The sequence below is a fragment of the Trifolium pratense genome, linkage group LG3 (assembly GCF_020283565.1).
Source record: "Trifolium pratense cultivar HEN17-A07 linkage group LG3, ARS_RC_1.1, whole genome shotgun sequence".
NCBI lineage: Eukaryota > Viridiplantae > Streptophyta > Magnoliopsida > Fabales > Fabaceae > Trifolium > Trifolium pratense.
The window spans coordinates 51,132,860-51,159,285 of record NC_060061.1 but is presented as its reverse complement, the minus strand read 5'-3'; the positions used below and the strand labels follow the sequence as shown (position 1 = coordinate 51,159,285).

Genomic DNA, 26,426 nt, shown 5'->3' with positions numbered 1-26,426 from the left:
CTATTGATTTGATTATGAAGTGAACTAAGACATCATTGACTCTTCTTGCACGTGCCGTTATCATAAGACCTCATAAACTTTAGATTTCATTTTATTTAATAATAAAATTTATTAATTTAATAGTAGAAATAAATTCATGTATAATGAAAGATTTATTGAGTTATGTTGGATATGCCTTGAAATCTCGGTAACAAGAAGTTAGAAAATCATGTTTTTGAGAGATTCTGCCTGCTCACGCCCAGGCATGTAGAACTGGGATCAATTCTGTCTTCTCACGCCCAGGCGTAGGAGCTCACGCCCAGGCGCAACGCGTTTTGACAGCATGTGTTGTTTTGCTGTATTTTTGGGAAAAAATCTTTCTTGGAGGATATTCTGACTTGGATTTGTTTTATTTTAAAACAGATTTGTTACTAATTTTTTGGCATATATTTTTCTATAAATAGGGATCACTTTATTCATAGAAAAATTGAGTAGAGATGTAGAGACAAGGATTATGGTTTGCCACCACACAAGGGCTAGGGTTTTAGAGAGGAAAAAGAGTTTTCTCTTGGTACAACTCTAGGGTGGGCAAACTATCTTTGTGGTACACCTTGGGAAACACTTATCAAATTGAGTCTCTTGGCCACGGGAAGAGATTCGGGTTTTTGGGTAGAATTAGGATTAATTCTTGTAACTCAATTGGAACTCTTTGTAAAGTTACTTGTTTGATATAGTGGAACGGAGGGGCTGCTCTCTCCCCCAGACTAGGTCATTATTGGACCGAACTGGGTAAACAAATTATCGTGTTCTTCTCCTTTATCTTTTATCGGTTGTTATTATTATTGCTTATTCCGCTTAATTATTGGTTGCCGTTCTATTGCTCCACACATCAAGTTATTCATTGGTGTGATTTTAAGACGAATTCACAACAATTGGCGCCCACCGTGGGGCAATCGGAACAATTTGAAGTGAGCACCATGGTTTCTAAGTGGGATATCGAGGAACTTTCCGAAAGCAATTTGGAATTGTGGAAAGTGAAGATGGAAGCAATTTTAATGTTCGAGGTGATGGATAAAACATGGAGTGTTGTTATCTGGTGCCTCGAAGATAAAAGGTTAATGGAGATCGCGAAGAAGGTCGGCCTGGAGAGGCGGTGGTAATAATACTCAACATCAGCCTGGAGAGGCGGTGCTAAGAATACTCGGGTTACTTCTGAAACAACAACTTTATTATTATGTAGAGGTGCTAGTGGAAGTTGAGAACCGGTGGAGTATTTGGGTCATGGACTTTTGATGCTCCTATCACATGTGTTCAAAGAATGAATACTTTGAGACTCTAGAGTTAGTTGAAGGTGGAGTTGTTCATCTTGAAAACGGAAAGCTTGAAGGTTTTAAGGTATGTTCAGTTTGTCTTACGAAGTTTGACAATCGTGAGTTTCTTTACACGATGTGAGGTATATTTCTGAACTTAGATGCAAAGATAGTTGGTCATGCATCTATAACTAGTGGTGACTCTCATAATGTGGTTGAGTTGTGGGACTTCGGGTGGACCTGTTAGTGACATGTGTTTAGTTGGACTAGTGAACAAGGTTTACTAGGTGTTGAACTGAACTGGAATTGTTGGAGACTAACAATAGCTTGAAGTATGTTTCAGAGGAGTTGAATAGGTCTTGCGTGTTACAAGGTGGAGATCATGGTGGGTATACTTTGGTGGAAACTCAGTTTGAGGTGGAGTCTTCCAATAGTGGTAGACAGTCAACATTAGCTCTTGGCTATCTAATCGTAGATATGGAGGAGAGTGGTATTGTTGAACCAAAGGGGATGACCATGGAGACCTTGTGGATTATGTTTCAATTGTGGCTGAAGAAGTGCAAGACCTTGAGAGGATCTTCAGGGAGGCAATTGAAAGCAACAAGTGATCAGACTTGGTAACTTGTGAGACTGCTGGAGGTAGTTGGATACAAGGAGAGTTTGATGTTGCAGCTTGTGGAACCGCCTAAAATTCCAAGGTTGGTTTGGAGCCAAGCAAAACTTCGAGAGTACGGAAGGCATTCCGGGGTCGAAGAGTGGTGAAGGCTTGTAGGGCTATCGCAAAATCCCATGGATAGTCGGAGGCAAGCGATTCTTCAGGAGGACGGAAAAGGCACAATCCGGGGGCTGAAGAGGGGTGGTGGAGCTTGTTGAGCTATCTAAAATTCCGATGATAGTTGGGAGCAAGCGTTTCTTCAGGGAGGTACGAAGTTGACCACTTCGGAGTCTGAAGAGGGTGCGGTGAATCTTGTGGAGCTACCTAAAATCCTATGGTAGTGGGATGCAAGATCTTCATGAGAGCGGAAGGCATTCCGAGGATGAAGAGGAAGGTACAATCCGGTGATCTTGAATAGAAGATTCAAGATGGAGAGAGCAGCACGGTGGTTGATATGGGATCACCATCGATTTAAAGGCAAGGTGGAGAATTGTTGGATATGCCTTGAAATCTCGGTAACAAGAAGTTAGAAAATCATGTTTTTGAGAGATTCTGCCTGCTCACGCCCAGGCGTGGGAGCTGGCGCCCAGGCATGTAGAACTGGGATCAATTCTGTCTTCTCACGCCCAGGCGCAGCGCGTTTTGACAGCATGTGTTGTTTTGCTGTATTTTTGGGAAAAAATCTTTCTTGGAGGATATTCTGACTTGGATTTGTTTTATTTTAAAACAGATTTGTTACTAATTTTTTGGCATATATTTTTCTATAAATAGGGATAACTTTATTCATAGAAAAATTGAGTAGAGATGTAGAGACAAGGATTAGGGTTTGCCACCACACAAGGGCTAGGGTTTTAGAGAGGAAAAAGAGTTTTCTCTTGGTACAACTCTAGGGTGGGCAAACTATCTTTGTGGTACACCTTGGGAAACACTTATCAAATTGAGTCTCTTGGCCACGGGAAGAGATTCGGGTTTTTGGGTAGAATTAGGATTAATTCTTGTAACTCAATTGGAACTCTTTGTAAAGTTACTTGTTTGATATAGTGGAACGGAGGGGCTGCTCTCTCCCCCAGACTAGGTCATTATTGGACCGAACTGGGTAAACAAATTATCGTGTTCTTCTCCTTTATCTTTTATCGGTTGTTATTATTATTGCTTATTCCGCTTAATTATTGGTTGCCGTTCTATTGCTCCACACATCAAGTTATTCATTGGTGTGATTTTAAGACGAATTCACAACAAGTTAGCTAGATTATATCTTATAAATAGTCATTGTGTGAGATTTAAGAATAGTTTACATTATCTCAAATATTAACGTGGAACAATGTTGGGTATGGCGAGCACCTTTATCAATGATAGTTGTTAAAAAATTACAATATGTCGACATTATATATATTTGCCATTTATTTATTTTAAAAAGTAGGAGTACATCATCTCCATTTTATATTGTTAGTTATAGTCATTTTAGCAAAAGATTTGTAACATTTTATGTCATTTTTACTCTATGAATTCAATGCATCCCGTTAATAAATTAATAGATAAATACTAAATAATTAAAGTTTCAGCACAAATTGGAGACAAACTAAGAATATTGTGTTTTTTAACAAGGGAATGAGCCATAGTATTTGCTTGACACTCGACAACTTAAACTAAAGTTGCAAAAAAAGAGGAAATAATATCAATGTACCAATGATGATCATCTCAAAATCATCAAAAACAATCAAATTTTCTTTATTTTTACTGCAATTTTCATTTTGTCTATTGGGTGGATTTTTAAACAACCTTTAGTTTCTTCCTAGCCTCTCTAGATACTTCCTAGTAGTTTTTTAAGTTATTATAGTGGCTAGTGAAAAATATGTTACTGCTTATTTTGAGTGAGAGGATATTATGCTAACACTTGTCACACTATTACATACTTCCTCCAATTCTATATATAAGAAAAAATTTACTTTTTAAATTCATTAAGAATCTAATGTCTCTAAGGTGAATTCTTCGGTACACATATTATGTGGACGTGTATCGGTACACTGTTAACGTGGTTAACAAGTGGCAAATATTTAATGCAGATTTTATTTCTTTATTAAAATTTCTATTTTAAACACTACTTTTTAATATTTATAAATGTATCATCCACATAAATATAATTATCAATCATGTTCCACAATAATAAAAAAACATGCATCAAATCTTTTAATCTAGATTGTCACATTTTTTTAACAAGATTCAAATAATTTAATATTATTTAATATCCAATAAAATAATATAATTTTAGTATTTGAACAACACATGGTATTTTCAAAATAAAAAACGTATGATTTAAATAATTTTTTTTATACCATCATCATCATCATCATCATCATCATCATCATCATCATCATCATCATCATCATCATCATCATCATCATTATTATTATTATTATTATTATTATTATTATTTCCTTTCATTTTTTATAATATTATTAGTTTACAAAGTTTAATATTTATTTACAGTTTAACCATTAACACAACATATAATTATTTTTTTGTAAAAAAAAACTTTATTTTTTTAATATGCTTAAATATTTTATTGTAATAGTTAATCTAACCGGTTGATGTTGAACTGTTAATTGTCGACATTTAAATTCATAAATATTTTTCATTCCAATTTGGTCATTTTATTTCCGTAGTTCTTACGGTAAAATTGGTAGAGACTACTGACCAAAAAAAAAAAGAATTGGTAGAGACTTAATTATCAGTTCTTGATAAATAGGTTTTTGAGTAACAATTAATCAAACTAGTTGATATTCAGGCGTTTATATTGTCAGAAATTTGAATCATACGTGTGTCATTCTAATTAGGTGGTATTGAATTGTTTCAGAGAAATTTAATTTCCCTAGTCACATTCGTTATGTTTGTATCAAAATTCTTTTTGTCATCATTCCATTTCGGGTATTTACAGAAATCCCGTGGATGGTACCGCAGTCTACTCGACTAACCATTAGATTATCAAAATTATAATTTCTAAGTATTTGTTGCCCATCATCCCAATTAAGTGATTTTGAACAATCTAATTGAAATATGATTTAATATCGGCATTTAGGGTTGAGTTAAGATTTTTGAAATTAGTAGGTTCGTAGGGTTAAATATGATTTAAGGATAAAACTTAGGGCTGATGGATTGACTTATTTTTAAACTTGGAAAAATAAATATACTCTTATGTATTATTTATAAGCTTGTCAAAGTATTTATGAAAAATTTGTATGGGATGATCTATATGATATAAACTTTCAACCCAACAGTGAATTTTGTATAACATGCACAAGTGCACCACTTAAGACACTTGTACATGTTAGCCTTCACCATTTTCACTAGGTAAAACTTGTAAATTAATATTTTTTTTTTAAGCAACTTATAAATCAAAGTTTAATTGTTTGTACAAAATATTCTAGGTTTAATTAGTAAAATAGTCCCTTAAAGACATTTTTGGTTTCACATAGGTCCCTTAAAGAAAAAAAGGTCCGAATAGGTCCCTTAAAGAAAAAAAAGTCCGAATAGGTCCCTTAAAGACATCTCCGTTAATCAGTTTGGTCCTTTCCGTCCATTTTTTCGAGGACCAAACTGATTAAAGGAGATGTCTTTAAGGGACCAAACTGATTAACAGAGATGTCTTTAAGGAACCTATTCAGACATTTTTTTCTTTAAGGGAACTATTTGGTCCTTTTTTTCTTTAAGGGACCAATGTGAAACCAAAAATGTCTTTAAAGGACCATTTTACTAATTAAGCCAAATATTTTTCATAAGCTAAAAAATAAAAGCAAAATAAAAATTGGTCCATGAAGAAATTTTAAGTAACTATTATTTCGGTTAGTTGAGATTTAACAATTATTTATTTGTATAAGTTATTTTTTGGCCTAATTGCACTTTTGGTAATTTATCTTTATTTTAGGTTTCAAGTTGGTCCCTTATCTTTTAAAAGTTTCAAATTGGTCCCTTATCTTTTCTTCAGGTTTCAAGTTGGTCCATTCCGTCACTGTTATCGTTAAATTTGAACACGTGTCATGTTTTCAAGGGTGGTTTCTGTTTGCCACGTGTCCAAATTTAACGATAATAGTGAAAAATTTGACGGGAGGGACCAACTTGAAACCTGCAAAAAAGATAAGGGACCAACTTGAAACCTAAAATAAAGATAAGGGACCAAAAGTACAATTAAACCTTATTTTTTTATAAGTTTAAAAATAATTTAATCCAAATAGACTTTTTTTGTTGTTGTTAGTTTACAATTCCCATGACCTTAACCGACGAACCAAACCTTTACCAATAGACCAAAAGATTCTAATTTTGTAAAGACTAAAAATTTATTAAAAAAATAGTAAAATAAAATTTGGCCTAGGATGGATTAGAAGGCTTTCACATTGGTCCCTTAAAGAAAAAAAGGACCAAATAGGTCCCTTAAAGAAAAAAATGTCTGAATATGTCCCTTAAAGACATCTCTGTTAATCAGTTTGGTCCCTTAAAGACATCTCCTTTAATCAGTTTGGTCCTCGAAAAAATGGACAAGTGATTTACCGAATACGAATTTTATAAAATTCAGCGTTAGATTGAATGTTTTAGAAAAATTAAAAATCATTTGATATGTTATTGAGACCCATCAAGATTAACGGTAATCTTGTTGGGTCTCAATAACATATCAAATGATTTTCAATTTTTCTAAATTTTTCTATGGATGATCTATATGATATAAAATTTCAATCCAACGGTAGATTTTGTAAAATTCGTATTCGTTATAATGTTATTCATGTCTGTTCTATCATGGACCGCTTGATGAAGTGGTCCATATTAGAATTTACTTGGATTAGAATTAGAACCCATGATCATACGTTAACAACGCGTACAACTTACCAACAAGAAAAATAATCATCTTGTTAAAGTAATAAAAAATAAAAATAAAGATGTAAAACAACATCCTAACTTTATTTCTTAATGTCATTTGTCGTCACGTACAATAAACAAAAATTAACATCTTTCATCTTTGATTTTCTTCAGAAATACTATCTTTCTAAACAAAATCAAGAATATCTTTCAACTTCGATTTTCTTCAAAAATACTACCTTTATAAACAAAAATCAACAACATCTTTCAACTTCGATTTTTTTTCTTCAAAATACTACCTTTCTAAACAAAAGTTAATAACATCTTTCAAGTTTGATTTCTTTCAAAAAATACTACCATTATAATTATACTTACTTTCATTAAATTTCTCAATCAAGTCGTTCAATATCACCTAATTGAACTAACAATAACTTATGAATTTAAATTTCGACAATCAAGCATTTCTAGAACAATATAAAAAGTTCATTCACAAAACTTTAACATTTTTCAAAATAAAATGAATTAAATATGAGTTTTTGAAATCAAAATATGAAGATAAAAGTAACAAATATTTTGACTTAAAAACCAAATATTGAACTCCTTATTTTTTGACAAACTTTTTTTAATGCTCAATATGTATTTGCAAAATTATCATAAATACACATCAACTTAACAATATGAGGATAATTGTATGCATAAACAATTTGTAGAGATGAAAACATGACATTTTTTTTTTAAGACAAAAATTTAAATTTAGTAATTTTGCAGAGAAAAAAAGAACTTATTTAACCAATAAAATATTAGGCAACACTAAAAATTAACAGTATAACAATAATATATATATCGTAAAAAAACAATAATATATATCGTCAATATATAAACATATTAAGAATTATAAAAAAAAATTCACAAAAAAATAAATGTATTTTAATAATTATATCTATTAATGGCTCAACCGTAAATACATATTAAACTTTATAAACTAATAATATTAAAAAAATGTAAAGGTAATAATAGTGAAATATTAAAATCACCATTGGATGTAATAATAATAATAATAATAATAATAATAATAATAATAATAATAATAAGTTTAAATTCATACGTTTGTTTTTTTTTCCAGAAAGTACCATATGTTTGTAAAAAAATAATAATACTAAAATCATATTATTTTAGTAGGAGCTTATCCAAAAAATAAATAAATAATTTTAATAGGATATTATAATATTTGAATCTTGTAAAATTTTTTTGAAAGATTTGATATATGCTTTGATTTATTGTGGAACATGATTAGTGATTACATTTATGTGAAAGATATATTTGCAAATATTAAAAAGTAGTATTTAATATAAAAAATTTAATAAAGAAACAAAATCTGCATTAAATATTTGCCACTTGTTTACCACGTCAACGGTGTACCGGTACACGTCCACATAATACGTGTACCGAAGTGTTCACCTGTATGTAAACCATATTATGAATAAAATACATTAGATAAATCTAAAAAGTGAAATTTCTTTTATATATATAGAATCGAAAGATTACAATATTTTCAATTTTTACCACCCCTACCGTAAGTAATGAAGATGCTACCCGGATCTTCTAATTTTTTAGGCATGAAGTTACAAAGATTCTGATCGCCCCAATTTTTAGAAGATTCACTTCTAGCTTGAGCGGACAATATAAACATATATATAGTATCCAAGAACATCTTATTATTTTTTAATTACTTCTTTCAAATTGATCTTTTATTTTCATAAACTCATAAACTATACGAGTTAATTTTTTTTTATGTTGTTTTTTTCCCACACAAGTCTATTTTTTTTCAATAATCCCACACAAATTCTTTATCTCTATAGATGTGTACAAACTTATCATTTATCTTATTTAATTGTAATATAATAATATTGAAGAGTTATCACTCTTTAGTTGATTTAGTGGTGATTGATGTTGAATTTGATAGGAGAGATTGCAATTCAATCCTCCGCAATTGTGATTAAAAATCACTTGACGATAGAACTGATTACCGAATCAGATTAAATTGGTGATAAATGTAAACAGTTGAGGTAGACTTTTATAGTATTATGAATATTTAAAGTGGGTCTTCAATTCAGTAGCCATTGTCATCGTGCCAAAACACCATGGGTCCCGTTAATTAAGACTACTCATGAATACATAGAATAGAATGAAACAAATAACCAACCTGTATCACCACATGTGTAATGTGTGCGACCTAAAGAGAAGATACTTACGACAAGTCATCTTTGTTTTCTTCTGCCCCTCTCAATTTTCTCCCTCACCCTTCCCAACCAGTTTATAGCTGAAATAATTGTTAGATTTTATTTACATTTTGACGGATTATGAATGATTAGAGGTTTTTCTTCTTCCAAAAAAATAGAGGGTTAAAAAAAAAAAATTCTATTTTATAAGGTATAGTTCGATAATATGTCCCGGTGAACTTAAGTTAATTTGTAGAGACATTGCATTATATATGTAGGAGTCGGAATTTGAATCCAAACTTTTCATTTATCCACTTTAAAGATTAAATTTTTAGTTACTAGACTATTTTAAAAAAAAAAGTTCGATAATATGTTAACATGCACATTTTAGTAAAGTATACATACACAATTTTACATGTATGAAAACTAATGAGATCATTAGTTCATTAAACATGTGGAAAAATACTTATTAAAAAAATGCACAAAAGAAAATTATTCAACTTGATGAAGCATCAACTTACATGATGAAAAACATTCATGGACTGATTTGCTTATAAAAAATAAAAATTCATGGACTGATTTGTGGTCTAATAATATTAAACTAAATAGAAAACAATTAACTCTAGTTTTCTTTATTTTTATAGTAATATTCCTTTATATTTACTAGGTGGAGTTTTAGGCGACCTTTAGTTTCCTCCTACCTCTCTAAATGCTTCTTAGTAGTGCTCTAGTCTATGTTATTAAAGTGGTTAGCGAGAATTTATAAACATGTTATTGTTTTTTTTTTTTTTTTTTTTATATATATTGCTTATTTTTTTAATGCATATGATAAATGCATTGTAGTGAAAAATAAATTCTACCATGTCAATGTTAGACTATATATAGGACTCTCATGCACTTCTCATAACACAACTTGAAATTTAATCAAATTTGAGAGCTTTCTTTTGTTAGAACTTTTTCCTTATTCTTCGGTCAAACATTTTATAGTATTGGTTCTATTGATAAATCGTAGTTAGAGTCACACTTTTCTTAATAACTTTGAATCTATAGACAGGTCGAAGTTAGGGTCAATTTTCTTTTATGTTTTCATGATAATTCTAAATAGTCGATTATCAAACATGTTAACCAATTCCGTAAAAAAATTGTATAGATACATTATGGAATGAAACAATTTGGTAATAATTTTATTTAGAGAAATATCAACATACGACCTAAAGTCACCTGTTAAAGATTTTAATATAAAAATATTTATTTTAAGATGTTATTAGAGTACTTCCTCCGATTCTATATATAAGAAAATGTTTGCGTTTTAGATTCATTGTAAAATCAACGTATCTAAACAATATTATAGTTTAGATACATCAATTTTACAATGTATTTAAAAAGTCAATATTTTCCTATACATGACTAGAGGGAGTAATTCTTAAAACGATAAAAAAAACGTATTTATTTCTTGCTATTTTGAAAAATGAGTTGAAAAATGAGTTTAGTTACCGACCATGTTGGACACGTGTGTAGTTTAACGCAAATCCAAACTAATGTGTGGCCAATGTGAAAGGCTGGTTGTTGGTAGGACAATGGCTTGGTAGAGTTCTCCAAACTCAGCACGTTGTGGGGAAATGGAATGGGGGATGATTTTCCTTTATACCAGTGGAGGACAAAACTAAACTTATCAAAGTTTTCCTATTACGCAAGACAAATATACTAGTATTTACCTAACACAAGAATTAAATATTTTAACAATTGGGGACATGACAAAAATACCAGTAGTAATTTCATACAATAGTTAATTTGGACAAACTTTCACTAAAATGATAATTAATCTCTCTATGTAACTCTAAATTTAGTCGAGTTTAATTTTGTGGAAAACTAACTCGATTTCGGTCATTTCGGTATCTGTTTGGTGTAAAGTGGAAAAAATCCCTTTCCTTTATTTGGGCCTTCCTATAGGGGGTGATCCGAGACGTTTAGGCTTTTGGGAACCGGTTTTGGATCGTTTAAAGAAACATTTATCGGGATGGAGGAGTCGCTTCCTTTCTTTTGGTGGTCGTCTAGTTCTACTTAAATCTGTATTGATCTCTCTGCCTGTCTATGCTCTTTCCTTCTTTAAAGCTCCCTCAGGTACTATCTCTTCTATTGAATCTATTTTGATTATTTTTTTTTTTTTTTGGGGGGGGGGGGGGGAAGTGAGGATTTTAGGAAAGTATCTTGGATTAAATAGAAAACTATATGCTTACGTAAGGAGTATGGGGGTTTGAGGGTTAGGCAGTTGAGGGAGTTTAATTTAGCCCTGTTAGGTAAGTGGTGTTGGAGGATGCTAGTGGATAGGGAGAGTTTGTGGTTTCGAGTGTTGGCAAATCGTTATGGGTTTGAGAGAGGTAGACTGTGTGAGGGTGGAGCGCGTGGGTCTACGTGGTGGAGGGAGGTGGCGCGTATTCGGGGTGGAGGAGGTGAGGTAGGGGGAGGGTGGTTCAGAGAGCATGTTTCGAGAGAGGTGGGGGATGGGTCCGACACTTTTTTCTGGACTGATCCCTGGGTGGATGAGACCTCTTTGCGGGAGCGATTTGGGCGGCTGTTTGACCTGGCAGAAAACAAATCGGTGACTGTGGCCGAGATGTTTATGTAGGGTTGGGAGGCTGGAGGGGAGGCGTGGGTGTGGCGGCGTCGGTTGTGGGCTTAGGAGGAGGAGATGTTGGCTGAGTGTCAGTCTTTACTTCTTACCATCTCTCTGCAGGATCATGTTTCAGATAGGTGGCAGTGGAAGTCTGACTTGGACGATGTTTGTACTGTTCGTGGTGCATATCAACTTTTGACGACACAGGATGCGATGACTTTGGATGCTGCGTCAGGTCTCATTTTCATCGACAGGTTCCTTTGAAGGTTTCCATTTGTGCTTGGCGTCTCTTGCGGGATAGGTTACCTACCAAAGCAAACCTGGTTACTCGAGGGATTTTATCTACGGCGGATCATCATTGTGTTTCTGGATGCGGAGAGGTCGAGACGGCTCAACATTTGCTTCTTTCTTGTAGCACTTTTGGTGCCCTTTGGTCTCCTGTTAGCTCCTGGATTGGCTCTTCTTTGGTGATTGCTCAGACTCCTTCCGATCATTTTGTTCAGTTTACGGATTCAGCAGGTGGTCTTCGAGCACGACGTTCTTTTATGCAGCTCATATGACTTGTTGTTGTGTGGGTTGTGCGGACCGAAAGAAATCACAGATTGTTAAGAGGTTCAGCAAACTCAGTACATCACATGTTGGACAAGATCAAGACTTTTTCGTATAGGTGGTTGAAAGCGACAAGTAGTACTTTAGCTTTGAATTGCCATTGCTGGTGGTCTAGTCCTTTGCTTTGTTTGTGCCTTGTTTAGTTCCTTTCGGTTCATGTATCTTGACTTTTTGTAACCTTTCTTAGTCTTTTCAGGCACGTCTTGTGCTGAAAGGATGATTTGTTCATATTTACATATATATATATATATATATATATATATATATATATATATATCTCATTTTGGCTTCTTCAAAAAAAAAAATAATTATGGATCCAAATGGAATTCTGTGCGAAGTTTTGAAGTTGTGACTCAAAATCAGATTTTGTGCAGAATTTTGGGGGACATATCCTCACTAAAACGGTAATTAATCTCTCTTTGTAACTCCAAATTTAGTGAGGTTTGATTCTGTGGAAACATAACTCGATTACGGTCATTTCGGTATACGTTTGGTGAATTATTGATCCAAATTGAGTTGTGTGCGACGCTTTGAAGTTGTGACTCGAAAGCTGAATTTTAGGAGGGGCAAAATCCAAAAAATTATTAATCAGGAGGGGTAAAAGTCCGCGTTTTAAAACAGGGGGGTAAAATTCCGATTTAATCAAAACAGGAGGGGTAAAACTGCATTTAAGCCAAAAAAGTTATAGCCATTATGGTAATTGATAAAAAATAAATAAATTACATTTTAATCTTTTTAAAAAAACTCATAAAATGAATTAGTCGATTTTATTCAAATATTCTACGTAGTAATTACCAAAAAAATGTATATTAGTCGGTTTTTCTTGGCTGATGGAGGAAGTAGAATCTTCCAAGCAACTCTAAAGTCTAAAACTATACCTCTCTGACTCTGAGTATCTATTCCTAATCTTCTTATAATAAAAACTCAAACAATCTTCTGTAGCTGCATATTCTCATGCTTCTTTCATTATATTAAATTTAAGGTAAATTTTTTCATAACCATGCCTATATGTTTAATTATTAATGATTATTACTTGTTCATGTTTAATTAATTGAAGCTTGCAGAACTAACCTTTCTAATTTCAGTTATTTGTATATAAAATCCCATTAATTCATTTCTTCCAAATTCAGATGAATTTCCTATGTTTTCTGCTTAAAAGATTAAATTTTTATTTTTTTTCCTCCATGTTAATGTGAAAATCAAGTTCAATTTTTAGTTTACTGAATCATTTTATGTTACTGGTTGCTGCAGAGTATAATTTCTAGGTTATGGTAATGGAATCTCTTTCATATGGTTCAGCACCATGTTGTCAAGTTGTTAACACAGAGTTTAATTCAATTAAAAATAGCTTAATTTCAACTCAATCAAGGGTTTCATATATTAGAAATAATGGAATTTATGAAAAGGGTCAACAAAGAGGAATTAGGTCACAAAGTGTTTTAGAAGGTTCTAAAAGATTCAAATTTAAGGTTAATAGTGGAAGATATGGTGATTATGTGATTAATGAAGATGAAGCAAGAGATATTGTAGGGATTGATGAACCTGCTTCAAAGGTTTTGATTCCTGGTTTGCCTGATGAATCGAACGGTGAATCTGGTGCGGTGATAAGTAGTTGTTTTAAGGGATGGAAACCTAAGTTGAATGTACACTATGAGAAAGCTGGATGTGAAAATGTGGATTCTCCGAATGTTCTATTTTTGCCGGGTTTTGGTGTTGGTTCTTTTCATTATGAGAAGCAATTGATGGATTTAGGTCGTGATTATCGAGTGTGGGCGTTGGATTTTTTAGGACAAGGGATGTCTTTGCCTTTTGAAGATCCTGCTCCTTTGTCTAAGGAAGAAGGGGTTACATCAAGTGGAAATGTTTCTCCTTGGGGTTTTGGAGATGAAACTGAACCGTGGGCGACTGAGCTTGTGTATTCGGTTGATTTATGGCAAGATCAAGTTCGGTACTTTATAGAAGAGGTAAATGACTTGGACTGTTTTTGTAGCAGCAAATTTTTAGCAATTTCAATCCAATGTTTGCTCAAGATGTATACTGGAAAATGTTCTTGGCAAACTTACTTGTTTCTCCGTGGTTTTAGAATTTTTCTATCAACTTCATAAGCTGGATTATTTATTGGGTCTGTTTAAATTGACTTATTTGAGTTTATCTACGGGTATAAACACTTGTGAAACTTTTGTAGAGAGCTTATAAAAAACAGTTTATGACATGTCTATAAGTTGTTTTCAGCCTATTTCCATAAGCTTTCTTGGATAGCTTATGAAAACAGCTTATAACTTATGCATATATAGTTTGATTTTATTCTATCTTTTATTATTTAAATATTTTATTCATAAGCACTATAAACAATTAATGAAGTTGTTTATCCAAACAAGGTTAGGTAAATCGATGCTTAAAATACTCTTTTGTCTGCCATCAAGAAAGCTGTCTACAATCATCAGCACTTGTACAACATTTTTGTTCTAAATGGCATTATGCAAATTGATTCGTTACAGGTTATCGGTGAACCAGTCTATCTTGTAGGCAACTCACTAGGAGGGTATGTTGCTTTGTATTTTGCCGCATGCTATCCTCATTTAGTTAAAGGTGTAACATTGCTTAATGCAACACCCTTTTGGGCGCTTCTTCCAAATCCAGTAAAATCTCCTGGATTTGCCAAACTATTTCCATGGGCTGGAACTTTCCCACTACCTTCAAGTATAAAGAAACTTACACTGTTGTTGTAAGTACACCTCATTTCTATTTATCGCTTCATTTCAATCTTCATTCCTGATATGTTTTCAATATTTTAGCTGAGTTTCTAAATTAGTACATTTCTTGTATGTCATCATCGTAATTATTCATTTGCGAATACACGTGTACCTAATAACGTATCTTCCATTAACGTGATTCTTATTAATTTTGTTTACTTTATAGGTGGGAGAAGATTAGTGATCCTAAAAGTATTGCCGACGTACTCAATCAAGTATATGCTGATCATTCAATAAATGTAGATAACGTTTTTTCACGCATAATCGAAACCACAAGGCATCCAGCAGCTGCATCGTCATTTGCTTCAATTATGTTTGCTCCACAAGGTGAATTATCGTTCAGTGAAACATTATCCAGGTACAACCACAACTAGATCTCTACTTAGTATTTTTTTTTGAACGAGATCTCTACTTAGTATTAAATATGCATGAATACACAAATTAAGGGTTTTCATGGTGTCTGTGTTTTAGATGTCGAGCAAACAAGGTGCCAATTTGCCTCATGTATGGAAAAGAAGATCCTTGGGTGACGCCGCTATTCGGACTTCAGGTTAAAAGGAAGGTGCCTGAAGCTCCATATTATCAAATCAGCCCTGCTGGTCACTGCCCTCATGATGAAGTCCCCGAGGTATGCAATTTTGTACTAATCAACTTGAACTGTTCTTTCTGGCTATTGCGTCCTTTTAAGTGCAATATATGTTAAGACTTAAGAGTCTCACATTGAATTATATATGACCTGAGAATAAGTTTATAAGTTGGAAGCATCTCGCACCCTGCACCCTGCACCCTGCAAGCTGATTTTTTAGGGTTAAGTTGTTAATGCCAACCGAAAATCTAAGATATAAGAGTCTATCTAAGATCCATTAGGCCACCTGCTATTGGGTCACCAAATATCTGGCATTTCCTATTGCACACTGAATATTTATATAAATGTCTTTCGCGATTATAAAGCATAAAAAAGAATTACCTAATAACATTCCTTCTTCATTGTTTAGTTTTTTATGATTGTTATGATCATATAATAATTAATACAAGTTTACTTGTTTGCAGGTCATAAATTTCTTACTTCGCGGATGGATCAGAAAACTAGAGTCTGAGGGCTCAATCTCATTGCCTCTGCTTGAAGACATAAACACTCTGAATAACACTGTTGAAAGAGAGTTAGAATTCCCCAGAAAAAGTTCAAAAAAATCAGTGAAGGTCAAATATTTTGCTTCCAGTATCTCACTTTGGGACAGGATAAGATCTTTCATTAAATTCTACTCGAAGTCCAGAAACTTGGCAACTAAATCTCAATGAGATGGTGAACTATGCCACCATCAAATATAAATCCACTTTGTAGATTGTATTCTCTTCCCCATAGTTTGTATCAAAGAATCCACACACAATTGTTTTAGAATCAGAAGTTAATGTTGTATATATCAATCATATCTCTTACCGATCCTGTGCTATTGCACAAAAAACTTTTCTTACAAGAGTGGCAAACTTATAATGAAAGACATATTATAAGACATTATTGCAGTCAAAACATTGACCAAAAATAGTTCATTGAAAAATAACAAAATATCAACTGCAGCAAAGTTTTGTCACTATCACCACAAAAATTGGTTTGTATTTGAATTATTTTTGAGTTTATGAAAATAGTTTAAGCAAATAAATAATTTTTTATGTTAATTCATAAGTATTTACTAACAAAAATTGTATCTTTTATAAGCTGTTTTTTCATAAACTACCTTGAAAAATTTATATTAATACATGAAAATTTATTTATTTATATAAGTTGTTTCACAATCAGTTTAATCTAGTTCGAAGGTCAATTCTGATATTAAGTGGTTTCAGTTTCCTCCTGATCGCATTTGCGGGGATCTAACCATGATCTCTTTACCAAGTTTAACGTCAATCACCGCCGAACTAACTGATCGTAAAAGATCTTCAACTTAATCTCAAAGAATTACATTTTTTTTAACAAATTTCCTCTATTATGATCTGTAGTAAAAATATCTTCACGTAGTTACTCCTTCTAACAATTCTCAACTACACACATTCATTTCTCTCATAAAGCATTGTTACAGGCACACATACAGAGAAAAAAACAAGCAAAGTATAGGGATCCGGATTCCGTGCAGTCGGTTTGTTGGTGCAGTCATGAATTCACGCTATTTATAGCCGTCCGATCAAGATCGGATGGTCATGATTTAAAATTTGTATTAATTGACTGAATTTATTTAAACCGTCCGATCACGATCGGATGACTATAAAGTGACTGCATAAAAAAATCAACTGCACATAATCCATTTCCAAAGTATAGGCAACAGTCCTACACGCCAAAACCACGATCCCATCTACCATTGGACAATGTCACACTCACTCATTATACGTGGATACCGGATCAAACGCCACCTTCACCCTTTCTTACTACAAAACTTACACGTGCCACTTCCTCATGCAACTATTCAACCCACAATAGTAAGTTTCTTGACCCAAAAAAACTGTCTCCATATTCACCACTGAAAACATTCCAAACCCTTTTCCAATTCCAACAACAAAAGAAAAAAGAAAAAATGAGCCATGGCCAACCAAATAGGCTTCAAGAAGAGATTCAAAACCAAGAACCTATCAAATATGGTGACATTTTCAATGTCTCCGGTGACTTAGCATCGGAAACAATTTCTCCACAAGCAGCTGCTGCAATGGCTGCAGTGGAATCCCGCGTGTTTGGACAACAACAACGGGGAAGTCCTGCTGCAGCCATGCAGGCGGCTGCGGTGATCAACGAGGCTGCGGTGATCAACGAGTCATCTGGACAATGTCTCGTTGGTCGTCATGGTATAGCCGAAATGGCAAAAGACCATGTTATATCTGTAACACAAACAACGGCTGAAGGCCGTCGTGTTGTGACGGAAGAGATTGATGGTCAGGTTTTAGGACGGCGCGTGGATCCTGACTTTGTGCCTATGAATATGGGATCGGCTGCTATTGATGGCGATCCGATAACTATCGGAGAGGCTCTTGAAGCGGCTGGTTTATCGGTTGGAGATAAACCGGTGGATCAGAATGATGCTGATGCGATCAGTGCTGCTGAGATTAGGGCCACCGGAGAGAAGTGTGTGAAGCCTGGTGGTGTCGGAGCGTCGGCGCAATCTGCTGCTACTCTCAACAGTAATGTTAATAGCCGTGAAGAGATGACAAAACTTTCTGATGTGTTAACTGTAAGAACTAAGAACTCTGTTTTATGCTCTGTTTTTTATCTTGAAATTTAAATATCCATGCAAGATTACAATTGATTGGGATCATTGTGTTATTAATTAATTAAATATTTAAAGGCTTGTTTTTTTTTTTTGAGGCAGTTTAAAGGCTTGTTAAACAAGCAATTATAGTGATTATAAGGTGATTTTTTTTGTAGATAATTTAATTGCATTAAGCTAACTGAAAAGAGTTTATGAATAATTTATAACTTTTTTGCATTTTATAAGTTAAAGATAAAGATGTACCAAAAAAAAAAAAAAAAGATGGAAAGTGAACCATATATGCTAGGCTTAGTTTACATTTTTTATTTAAAAAAAAAAGATATTTTTTTTGTTTGTTATACGTTTACATCAAAATGTCCCATATTACTTTTTATTTAGGCTTAACTATACATTTGGTCTCTTATATTTCTTTTAAGTTTCAATTTAGTCCCTTACATTTAAAAAATATCAATTTGGTCCCTTATGTTTATTTTAGGTTTCAAGTTAATCATTTTCGTTAGTTTTGTCACTAACACCGTTTGAATGGTACACGTGTCAGTGTGTCCAAGTGCCACGTGTCTGTCCACATATGCAAATTGGCCGCCATATGTGACAAAATTGACGGAAAAGACTAACTTAAAACCTAAAATAAACGTCAAATTGATACTTTTTAAATGTAAGAGACCAAATTGAAACATAAAATAAACGTAAGAGATCAAATGTGTAGTTAAGTCTTTTATTTATATAAAAAAATTATACAAAAAGTGTAAATTTTTTTTGACCATAATTGATGTATTGAATTTAGTAAAAGTTTCAAGTTAGTCTACGTAGTTGTGAGTAGAATATATCTAATTAAAAAAAATATTAATAAGTGTAATATAATTTAACTAATAACATGTATGTTGAAAGGATTTAATCTATTTTCAGGTGTTCATGTCATAAAAAGTGAGATATTCAATAAAAACATTGAGAAAAAGAAAAATCAAATCAAATTTATCATAAAGGGTTGAAAATTGTTATGGTGGGATCCTATGGTTTTCAATTGCAATTAGGTTAACCTTTATATTGCTGCAAATTAATGCCGCTAATGCGGTCGAAATTGCAGTTCAATGTTGTGTTGCATATACATCAAATTTTTGCGACCGTAGTTTACATCAATTTTAACTTTTTGAAAATAACATGTAGTTAAATTGAATGGTATTTTGATAACATTTTTTGTGGCCTACATATAGGATGCCACGGATAAGCTGACTGCGGACAAGGCAGTGACGAAGGAAGATGCAGATGCTGTGTATGATGCTGAGATACATAAGAATTCATCAACACAAGTGACGAATAATGCTGAACCTGGGGGAGTAGCTGCATCCATGGCCACAGCAGCTAAGCTTAACCAACAAACATGAAGAACCATGGTCTTTTACTAATTTCCTTTTTCTTTTTGTTTTTTTGGTTTAAATAAGCTTAACTTGACAGTATACTAAACGTTTCATGTAAATTACTACCTTAGTTTTAAATTGCTGTTCTAATTAGTAGGTACTTATCTAAGTACTTTTGAGTGATTTTACTTGTGGTGACATTGAACAGTACTTAAGGAACTTATTTTTAACTTAACCAAAGTCTCATATTCAAGTACTTAGATGAGATGACATTACAAGTTTCAAGTTTCTTTTTGGATTCGAATTTGAGTTTGTTCATGCAACAACCTTAAAATTTTAAGGGAGACGAGAGTAAGATATCCCAGACATTACACAATCCAATCAGTGGGAGGATCTATAAGTGTAACATTTGGCTTCGTATGAATGGGAGAATGAACGAGAGAATCATGATATGAATATCTATATCTGAAATATCGTAAACAATTTAAGAAAATCCTAGTTAAAACACATTTCGAGTTCTATAATTCAAAATAGGTTTCGGATCTTAGAATTTAAACGTGTAAAATCTTAAAATTTCAGATATGTATATGGGGAGTTCTGATTCTAGAATCGAAACATGTAAAATATACATTCGAATTTTACGGGGCATGAGAAGATTGGGGAACAAACCAAAATAGTTTTATCTCTGAATTGGAGTTAGGTCTTTTTTTCTTTAGGCTGGAAATTATTTTTTGAGTTTTTTTTTCTTTTTTCGCGCCCTCATCGTATCTCACACGCTTAATTATCAAAATAATCTTCTTGCTATTTAGGATGCGAACTGTATTCGCACTCTAGGTAGCGAGTTACAAAAATGTGACCGTGGAGTCACCCTCAACTTACTGTCACTCAGGTTGAAGGATTAGTTTCGATCCAGTGTAGATTCAATCAATGTCGACTTTGGTATTACCAATATTTCGGACACTTCAATGTAGTCATATTTGTAGACTTATGTAATTTTCCGTTTTATGCCATTAATACGGATGTTGTGTGTTTGTTAGCAGATTTATTCTTCTTGTTTTCAACAATTTTGAATTTGTATTGAATCAATGTACTCAATCAATTTGATTGAATGAATATCGCTTATTTTTAGTAAAATAAAAAAACAATAGGGGAATTTAAAACTTCATTTAAATCTTTTTCACATGAGTTGGAAATGAAATTTATATATAAACTTATTTTTATTTCTCATAGATAGATAATAGATTCCAATACGGTAGTAGAAATGAAGAAGAGGCAGACAATTTAATGGGAATGTTCAACCAATGAATTAGGTTTTGATTTATTAACTTCATATTAGCTTTAATCACGGTATACTGGTACTCATTCAATTTCAAACCATTTGAAAGTTTTTCCTGCTGCCATGCTGCCCCCATTTTATTCAGTTTCTATAATGCGGTGGTTTTTTTTGTTCAGTAGTGTAGTAGCTAGAATTCCACTGAATAAGTGAAGTGTCGGAATTCAAATCCAATCCCCTGCATAAGTAATGCGATACCTCTACCAACTGAAAATTGATTGAGCAGGTACATATATAGTGGCAATTGTCTCACTAGATGTGACCAGAGATGAAAGACTTGTGGAAAGGTATCAAATTCTTTACAATTTCGCATTCTCAATACATTTATTGTATTAGGCAACATCAGCACGTAATATAAAAGGTTTAATACAAAGATCGAGAAGGCTGAGAACCGCAAACCAATTCGTCCGTACCGGTTCCCGATACTTTTTCGAATTGGTGCTCGCAAATGCATGCAGTATTCACTAATAAATTCGTGCACAATTCGCAAGAAACCATGTACCAGCCGCATGAAAACAGTACCAGCAATACTAGACTTGGGTTGTGGTAGTGAATAGTTGTATGAAATATAATAATATTTCACATTGCCGGCCGGCCTAACTCCAATGGTTTACAGGAATCAATATCTTCATTTCTCAAATTTAGAAAGTGACATAGTATCAACGAAGTTTTCCTGCATAAAGCTACATTACCTCACTTATTTTCCACATTCTTTGATAGATCATTAAGCTACCTAACCTTATTCATTCAACATTCCAAAAAACAACTCCACTTTGAAAACATGGCTGCAACTTTGGTTGGAGGCGCATTCCTCTCTGCTGCTGTCCAAACCATGGTTGACAAACTAACTTCAACAGAGTTTCGTGATTTCATCAATAACAAGAAGCTGAATGTCTCACTCTTGAAGCAGTTACAAACAACTCTGCTGGTTCTTCAAGCTGTGCTGGATGATGCCGAGGAGAAGCAGATCAACAATCGTGCTGTCAAACAGTGGCTTGATGACTTGAAAGATGCAATCTACGATGCGGAGGATCTGCTGAACCGAATTAGCTATGATTCTCTGCGATGGAAGGTGGAGAATGACCAAGCTGGAAACAAAACTAATCAGGTGTGGAACTTCCTTTCATCTCCTTTTAAAAACATATACGGAGAGATCAATTCCCAAATGAAAATCATGTGCGAAAGCCTGCACCTTTTTGCACAGCATAAAGATATCCTCGGTTTGCAAACTAAAAGTACTAGAGTTTCTCATAGAACTCCTTCAAGTTCTGTGGTTAATGAATCTGTCGTGGTTGGTAGGAATGATGATAAAAAGACAATAATGAACATGTTGCTATCAGACAACGGCACTAGCAATAACAAAATAGGCGTTGTTGCAATTTTAGGCATGGGAGGTGTCGGTAAAACGACACTTGCACAAATTACTTACAATCATGAAAAGGTTCAAGAGCACTTTGATCTCAAAGCTTGGGCTTGTGTATCAGATGATTTTGATTTTTTGAGAGTAACCAAAACTCTCCTCGAATCTGTCACTTCAAAAGCATGGGAAAGCAATAATCTTGATTTTCTTCGAGTTGAATTAAAGCAAAATTTGAGGGGCAAAAGATTTTTAATTGTGTTGGATGACTTATGGAATGACAACTATAATGATTGGGATGAACTTGTAGCTCCATTGATTAATGAAAAAAGTGGAAGTAGGGTGATCATCACTACGCGCCAAGAAAAAGTTGCAATTATTGCACGCACATATCCAATTCATAAATTAGAACCTCTATCTGATGAAGACAGTTGGTCGTTACTCTCCAAGCATGCATTTGGAGGTGAAGAATTTTGTGGCACTAAATGCCCACACCTAGAAACAATCGGAAGAAGGATTGCAATAAAGTGTGGTGGATTGCCAATAGCTGCGAAAACAGTTGGGGGTATTTTGCGTTCAAAGGTAGATACAACTTACTGGAAAACAATTTTGAGAAGTGACATATGGAAATTTGAGAATGATAATATTCTTCCTGCTTTGCTTCTGAGTTATCAATACCTTCCCTCTCATTTAAAAAGGTGTTTTGCCTATTGTTCAATTTTTCCGAAGGACTATGCACTTGATAGGAAGCAGTTGGTTTTGTTGTGGATGGCAGAAGGCTTTCTCGAACATTGTCACGGCGAAGAAGCAATGGAACAAGTAGGTGATGAGTACTTTGCTGAACTGTTATCCAGATCATTAATTCAACAACTTCATGGTGATTTTAGAGGACAGAAGTATGTCATGCATGACCTTGTTAATGATTTAGCCACAACTGTATCTGGAAAAAGTTGTTACAGGCTTGAATATGGTGGTGGTGATACCTCTGAAAATGTTCGCCATTTATCATATAATCAAGAACAATATGACATTTTCAAAAAGTTTAAGATTTTCTTCAAATTCAAATGTTTAAGAAGCTTCCTACCTATTGGTATATGGGGGGGAAATTGTTTATCTAGTAAGGTGGTTATTGATTTGGTACCCACACTTGGAATGTTGCGTGTGCTATCACTATCAAAATATAATAACCTCACCATGCTGCCAGACTCAATTGGCAGTTTGGTACAATTGCGATATCTAGACCTGTCTTGTACTGAAATCACAAGCTTGCCTAACACAATATGCAACCTGTACTATTTGCAAACCTTGAATTTATCCCAATGCTCAAATATCACTAAATTGCCAGAAGATGTTGGAAAGTTAATTAATTTACGTCACCTTGACATCGATTTGACGAGCATAACAGAGATGCCAAAACAAATTGCTGAACTAGAAAACCTTCAAACTTTAACTGTTTTTGTAGTAGGCAAGCAAAACATTGGCTTAAGTGTCCGAGAGCTTGGAAGGTTTCCTAACCTACGAGGGAAATTGGTCATCAAGAACCTGCAAAATGTCAATGATGTTGTGGAGGCATATGATACCAACTTGAAGAGCAAAGAACATATTGAGGAATTAACACTACAATGGGGCATTGAAAGTGATGACTCACTTAAAGGGAAAGAAGTGCTTGATATGTTACAACCATCTGTTAACCTAAAGAAACTGAAAATTGACTTGTATGGTGGGACAAGTTTTCCAAGTTGGCTGGGAAATTCTTCATTTTCTAACATGGTGTCGCTTTGCATTAATAATTGTGAATATTGCATGACACTTCCACCACTAGGGCAACTACCTTCTCTCAAAGACCTGCAAATATCTAAAATTACGATTTTGGAGACAATTGGGCAGGAGTTCTATGGCATAGTAAGAGGAGGTTCCAATTCTTCATTCCAACCATTTCCATCCCTTGAGAAGCTGGTAATCGAGGAAATGTCAAATTGGAAGGAGTGGCTTCCTTTTCAAGACAACTTAATTCCTTTTCCTCTTCTTAAAATTCTGAAGTTATCCACGTGTCCTAAACTTATGGGACATTTGCCTAGTCATCTTCCATCCTTAGAAGTAATTGAAATCCATGCTTGTGATAATCTGTTGGTAACACCATCAATTCAGCCTTGGCTCTCCTCAATAAAAAAATTTGTTATTGGGCGAGATAGCGATTCTCCATGTCTTCTGCAAGGTATAACGATAGAGAGCTGTCATATGCTACTTTCTGTTCCGAAAGTGTTTATAAATAACACTTGTCTTCAAGAATTGGATCTCCATGGAATTCCGTCTCTCACTGCATTTCCAAAGAAAGGTCTACCCACTTCTCTGCAATCACTCCGTATTTGCAAATGCGACAATTTAACATTCCTACCTCCTGAAACATGGAGAAATTACACATCGCTTGTGAAACTCGAGTTAGAGAATAGTTGTGGTGCACTTACCACCTTTCCATTGAACTGTTTCCCTATGCTCCAAAGTCTTGAAATTTCTGCATGTAGGAGTTTGGAATCTATTTTTATTTCAGAAACTTCTCCCTCTAGCGTGTCAACGCTAAAATATCTTTATGTCTCTTCATGTGAGGCACTTAAATCACTACCTCAACGGATGGACACCCTCACTGCTCTTGAAAGTATAACTCTCTTCAATTTTCCAAAATTGAAGTTATCATTCTTGCATCAAGCTGTTTTACCTCCCAATTTACGTATCATTGGAGTTAATTCTGTGAGAATAACAAAGCCTGTAACAGATTGGGGTCTCCAAGGCCTCGCTACTCTTTCAAAAATGCGTATTGGAGGTGATGATATTGTTAACATGTTTCTCAAAGAGCGGAAGTTGCCGATTTCCCTGGTTTCTCTAAACATAATGAATCTCTCTGAAACAAAATCCTTAGAAGGAAATGGACTTCGACACCTCTCCTCTGTAGAATGCCTTTGCTTTTCTGAGTGTTCAGAGCTTGTGTCATTGCCAGAAAAATTTTTGCCCTCCTCACTGAAATCACTTTATTTTTATGAGTGTCCGAGACTAGAGTCATTGCCTGAAGACAGCCTGCCTTCTTCTCTTGAACTACTGCGCATTGATGGATGCCCTTTGTTAGAAGAAAGGTATAACAGAAAGGAACATTGGTCCATCATTGCTCACATACCTGTTATAGAAATAAATGAACAAGTTACATTATGAGCCATGGCCATTGAGAAGCCAAGGGAATGAAGAATTATAATCCTATTTCAGGTAAGAATGCGATTTTTGTTTTATTTTTGTTTAATGCCACTGGCCAAGAAGAATTTTTTATTTTTTTTAAATTTAATTATAGTGTGAGTGATTAACAAACTGAGCAAAACATGACTCAATAATAGTCAAATATCATTACTCGGGTCGGGATTTTCAAATCATCTGATGGGTCTAATTACCTTTCACTATTCTCAAACTAATGAAAATTATTAGTCTAATTACTCAAATATGATTGCTTCCATTTCCAGAATCCGTGCAACTCAAGAAGGCTAATGAACATTCCACTCTCTGTGATGCTGCTGATCAAGGTTCCTGTCATCCTCTTCTCCAACACTGCAACCTATTCTAGGTAGTAGTTATCTAATTCTGTGTATGATTCTTAATTTTCGGATAGTATTCCATTTGCATGTGAATATTTATTTTACTCTTAGTCGATGATACATGTTAAATTTCAGAACTTATGCTCAATTCAGTTAACTTGTAATTTATTTCAATCTGATACAAGAGTAAGCTATTTCCATCAGATTTAGTAAGTGGTGTAATGAATGAAGGCTAGTAATCTGAATGCTTATGTAATCATCATAGATTGTATGTTTGTATCATTATTGCAGTTCTTTGGAAGGGCATATAATGTGACTCATTTCCTACTAACTATCTATTTTGCATCTTACCATTTCTTCTTTAGGATATTCATGAATTCAACTAAACATTGTCCATTCATTTTTCTGCTAATTTCAACAAAAAGGAAAATTGGTAAATGCAATTAGTTGAGTTTTTATCAAGAAATCTTAGATCTTTGTATTTATTTTCATGAATAAAGTAAATACAGTATGTCATTTTCTAAAACATGTCTGCAGTCTTTACAGATGGCTTTATAAAACATATCATCCTTCAAAT

At 33.8% G+C, this 26,426-nt stretch overlaps 3 protein-coding genes across 3 annotated transcripts; all 3 read left to right on the top strand.

Annotated features, from left to right (window-relative positions):
• Positions 1-12,983: 12,983 nt before the first annotated feature.
• On the top strand, positions 12,984-16,495 carry LOC123915878 (pheophytinase, chloroplastic). The gene is made up of 6 exons (XM_045967150.1): positions 12,984-13,213; positions 13,483-14,195; positions 14,730-14,956; positions 15,151-15,342; positions 15,456-15,612; positions 16,035-16,495. The coding sequence occupies exons 2-6, from the start codon at positions 13,500-13,502 to the stop codon at positions 16,281-16,283; spliced, it is 1,521 nt and encodes a 506-aa protein (XP_045823106.1). The 5' UTR covers positions 12,984-13,213; positions 13,483-13,499; the 3' UTR covers positions 16,284-16,495.
• Positions 16,496-17,346: 851 nt separating this feature from the next.
• Positions 17,347-19,869, top strand: LOC123915856 (late embryogenesis abundant protein D-34-like). Its single transcript, XM_045967124.1, has 2 exons — positions 17,347-18,193; positions 19,444-19,869. The coding sequence occupies exons 1-2, from the start codon at positions 17,546-17,548 to the stop codon at positions 19,612-19,614; spliced, it is 819 nt and encodes a 272-aa protein (XP_045823080.1). The 5' UTR covers positions 17,347-17,545; the 3' UTR covers positions 19,615-19,869.
• A 1,832-nt stretch (positions 19,870-21,701) lies between these two features.
• LOC123916276 (putative disease resistance RPP13-like protein 1) lies at positions 21,702-25,478 on the top strand. The gene has a single exon (XM_045967696.1). It carries the CDS (start codon positions 21,702-21,704, stop codon positions 25,476-25,478), a length of 3,777 nt encoding a protein of 1,258 aa, XP_045823652.1.
• The last annotated feature ends 948 nt before the right edge of the window (positions 25,479-26,426 follow it).